The sequence below is a fragment of the Fulmarus glacialis genome, unplaced genomic scaffold (assembly GCF_000690835.1).
Source record: "Fulmarus glacialis isolate BGI_N327 unplaced genomic scaffold, ASM69083v1 scaffold43834, whole genome shotgun sequence".
NCBI lineage: Eukaryota > Metazoa > Chordata > Aves > Procellariiformes > Procellariidae > Fulmarus > Fulmarus glacialis.
The window spans coordinates 1,711-6,118 of NW_009210694.1; the positions used below are offsets into that span (position 1 = coordinate 1,711).

The 4,408-nt window shown below is 42.4% G+C and overlaps 1 protein-coding gene across 1 annotated transcript; it reads right to left on the reverse strand.

Annotated features, from left to right (window-relative positions):
- Positions 1-3,408: 3,408 nt before the first annotated feature.
- On the reverse strand, positions 3,409-4,407 carry ARF6 (ADP-ribosylation factor 6). The gene has a single exon (XM_009577247.1). The coding sequence runs from the start codon at positions 4,405-4,407 to the stop codon at positions 3,931-3,933; it is 477 nt and encodes a 158-aa protein (XP_009575542.1). The 3' UTR covers positions 3,409-3,930.
- Between the last annotated feature and the right edge of the window lies 1 nt (position 4,408).

Sequence of the window (4,408 nt, forward strand, 5' to 3'; positions counted from 1 at the left end):
TGCAACAAGAAGTCAGTTCCCAGCGGCTGACGCCTGGCCTCGCACCTGCAGTTGTGGGTGCTGGGAGCTACCTCAAAACCTCCGCCGTCCCCTCTGTCAGCAAAGCTCCTGTCCGAGCAGCCCAACAGCCCAGCTCAGGCTGGGATCCGTGGGTGGTTCCTGTAACGCCGCTGCCTCTCCTTGGGCCCGCAGGACGGCAGCTGTTGCAGTAACCGTAGCCCGATGCATGCACCCCAGCCTGCTGCTCGGGTCCCGGCCCCCCCCGCATTCCCTGCTGCACCTGCCCAAGTCCTTTTATCGGCTCGCTCGTGTCTTATTCAGGCACCAAAGACATCCCAGCTTCACATCTGTCACTCCACAAGCACCCCTATTCACTCATCGACCCTTTTGTCCATCGCTGCATTTTCTACACTGGCCTAATATCTTCCCTTTCCAACCAAGTCATTTCTTCCGTGAAACACGGAACCGTCCTGCTCAGCAACAGTCCCTCCGTGCCCTCTCACGGAGCGGGTCACCTTCCCCAGTTACGTGGGGCTGGCACCCACATCTGTCACTCCACAAGCACCCCTATTCACTCATCGACCCTTTTGTCCATCGCTGCATTTTCTACACTGGCCTAATATCTTCCCTTTCCAACCAAGTCATTTCTTCCGTGAAACACGGAACCGTCCTGCTCAGCAACAGTCCCTCCGTGCCCTCTCACGGAGCGGGTCACCTTCCCCAGTTACGTGGGGCTGGCACCGAGGCAGTAAAAATTTGACATAAAGTTTGCTAAAGATTGTTAACTGCAAGTGGGAGTATTAAAGAAGTATCATCCTTTCCACTTATAAAAATAGTCGCTAATCTAAGTCTCACAGGAATTACAGACAGGCTTTCAAAACTGTGAGATACAGAACAGAGACCTCTTTATGTCGGCAGAATGCTCTACTCCAGCACCATATTGCCCCTTTCTGTTTCTCTCATAATTAAATATAAGTAACATACCAGGAGAGCTCCGCTGTATAATTGCTTTATTTTCTGCTTATTAGTTCTTTACCAACACTACAGCCATATTGAGAACACAAAATTCCTGTTTACTTTAGTCAGGGAGATCACAGTCTACAAACTCATTCACTTATCAGACACGATTAACGCCATTCAAAACTTACTCCATAAATTCACATGAACACAAATTGATGCACTTAAACTCCAGATTCATTTTTAAATCATAGGATTTCTTACAGATTGCCGCTTTATCCTACAGGCTACGTTTACTGCCTGATAGCCACTAGTTCGTGGCGAGGTTCAGCTACAACCTATAAAGGACATGGTGAAAGTGAAACCTTTATATTTTGTTCAGTAGCAATGGCCATTTATTTTTGACGTCTCTGCCACATGTTTCAGTAACTTTTTCTCCCCCCGAAAAAAGACATTAAAAAAAGTCAGAAGCATAATCAGTTTCCTTTCGCCTACAAAAACAGAATAACAAAGTAACTAAGGAAATACAAAATTGTGAATTCAACTTAATGCAAAGTCTAGCAAAGAAGTCTGCCCCAACACTTGAAAACACAGTAAATCAACTTAGATGAAAAATGGAAGTTATTGAAGTTTTCATGTTGACTGAGAATAGATTTAAGAAAGTTCAAGAACCATTAATAGAGCTTCAAGTTTTCCAGTTTAGGCATTTACTTTGTGCTTGGCTGTTTTATTTACGCTCCAGAAGAAAACAGTAACCATATTCTTGTATTTTTAGTCTTTATACCACCACACTATTTGTTAAGTTACATCCACAGAAAAAAAAAAAAAAAAAAGGCTAGAAAATAGAGCAATGATATTCCAATGGCAAAAAGCCTCGAGTGAAAAAAATCTCACCTCCTCTTCTTTAGAGCTGAGATTTAAGAGCTGTTCTACATTATGCTTTTGCAGACTCTCTTAAACTTAGGAAGGCTTATAGTCAATCAACGCTCTATCTTCTAGCATCAAGAACCCATTCAGTCCCATTTGCAACTCACATCAAGATAAGACTTTTGGAACCATATTCTAAAGGAACTTTTAAGTGGTCCAAAGCATTCAATTTCAGAAGTGAATTCAGTATTTTTAATCTTCCCATACATCTTTGGTAAGAGCTCCATATACAATGTACTTAGCATGCAGAGTCAACACTGCATAAATGTAGTGTAATGCCCCCAACTTCATGTAAAACTTATATCCTTGGAAGAAAAAAAAAGAAAAAAAAGCCATTTTCTTCTGGTTTTGTAGCATACATTCCTAGAATTCCCCAATTGAGTTTAACTCCTTGAGGAAATCTGAAGTTAATCCTTAAGGCTGAATAAGAACCAGCTGCTTTAACATTTTTTGCACCCAGCATTAATACTGGATTGAGGTTTTATACTAATACTTATTCTGGGTGGGGCTTTTTTTTGCCAGTCACATCTGCAAACTGTGATATGGCAAATGAGCTGCTTGCCCTTTAAGAACTAATTGTGGAAGTTTACATTCATAGTCGTATACTCTCTCTCTCTCTCTCTCTCCTCCCCGCTCTCATTAGTAGTTACTCAATGGGCTTCAGACATCCAACATAGTTCCCTTCCTACAGGACTACAGCAACAACCGGCTACCGAGACAGATGGCGAAGACTGCGACTACTTGCACGAGTTCAGTCGAGTCTTGGAAAACTAAACCAATGAGTGATTTCCTCAAAATGGCTATTACTCAGATGCCAGAATTACCGAGCTCAATTTAAGCTCAGCACGGAACTTGCCCCTTCGGAAGTCCACAAAATGGAAAAGAAAAAAAAAAAAAAAATTTCTTTCTCCACTACGTGCATGTCAGAAAGAATCAGAAATCCTTTTAAGATTTAGATGTCTTCAACTGCCTTGAGATGAAAGCAATTTGCCTCGATCGCAAGACAGGCAAGTCGGTGCTAGATTTTTGCCTTAACGTCTGTGATTGAAAGTAAAACTTGTTGCAATGCTTACACGTTATTGCTGCATTTTCTGGAAGGAACCTATCTTGCATTGAATCGGAGACTGACATGAGTAGTAAAAGCCGTAGCTAAACATCATCTAAGTTTGCAATGCAAGATGAAAAACGAACAGTATCTACCCTGGAACTATTACATCATTCATGTCTTATTTGCTATATGGTTGCTATGTAGTATGGGGAACTTATTTGCATCCCTTCTCATGCATGATGTATGGTTCAGAACTTCACAGCTGACATTTCAAAGCAGTTCTTACATTACCTAGTTAACATTATGCCTGATATGCACTTTGAACATGTTACAATGGTATTCTCACTATCTGCCACTGTAGGCAAGAATTCGTTTCATTATTAGTCTGAGATATGAAGACAGACTGAGAGTCACTATTTAGTTACAGATTAACAGAACTTTAAAAAAAGTCCTTAATATAAAAAGACAGACTGCAGTTTGATTTTAAGCAATAATTTTCAGTTTACTAGATGAAGTAGACCTATCAACATATTCTGCACGAATGCAAAAAAGTAGCAATCTACAGCAAGTGATAGAAGGAAAAAAAAAAATATATAATCAAAAAAGTAGAACCAGAAAGCATACACTGAAAATGGTACCCCTCCCCCAACGATCCCCCAAAATAATCAAACCATCTTAAGGGCTATCAAGAGAAAAAAAAAAAGTTACTTAGCAAGTCTACAATGTGTCTTTCCCCTGTTTGCTGGAAGTCTGCCATAGCATCTAGTGCTTGTGTTCGTGTCACATTCGGAGATTAGAGCATCCTAACGCCAAGCAAGAAGAGTTAAAACAGGAATCCAGTCAAGTGTGCAGAAGGAAAGGGTGGTAACTGGAGAAAGGTGATCATAATCCTATGGATGCTTTTGTTTTACTTTTCAGTAGAGAATCATTCTTCCGGAAAGCCATGTGGGTTATTTTTCTTTCTTTAATTCTTTGTAGACTAAATAGTTATTCTCTCATTAGGATTTATAATTGGATGTTAACCATGTCAGCCCTTCATAGAGTCCATCCCCTGTAGTAGCACAGGAGGGCTGCACGTACCAATTCCTATCCCTGATTCGGGTCAGGCCCAGTTTCTCCTGGATTTCATGGGGTTTCATGGCATCAGGCAGGTCCTGCTTGTTGGCGAAGATGAGGATGATGGCGTCCCGCATCTCCCTGTCATTGATAATGCGGTGGAGCTCCTGGCGGGCCTCGTCGATGCGGTCGCGATCGGCGCAGTCCACCACAAAGATCAACCCTTGCGTGCCCGTGTAGTAGTGCCTCCAGAGGGGACGGATCTTGTCCTGGCCCCCGACATCCCACACGTTGAACTTGACGTTTTTGTAAGTAACCGTCTCCACGTTGAAGCCCACGGTGGGGATGGTGGTGACGGACTGGCCCAGCTTCAGTTTGTACAGGATGGTGGTTTTACCAGCCGCGTCCAGACCCAGCATC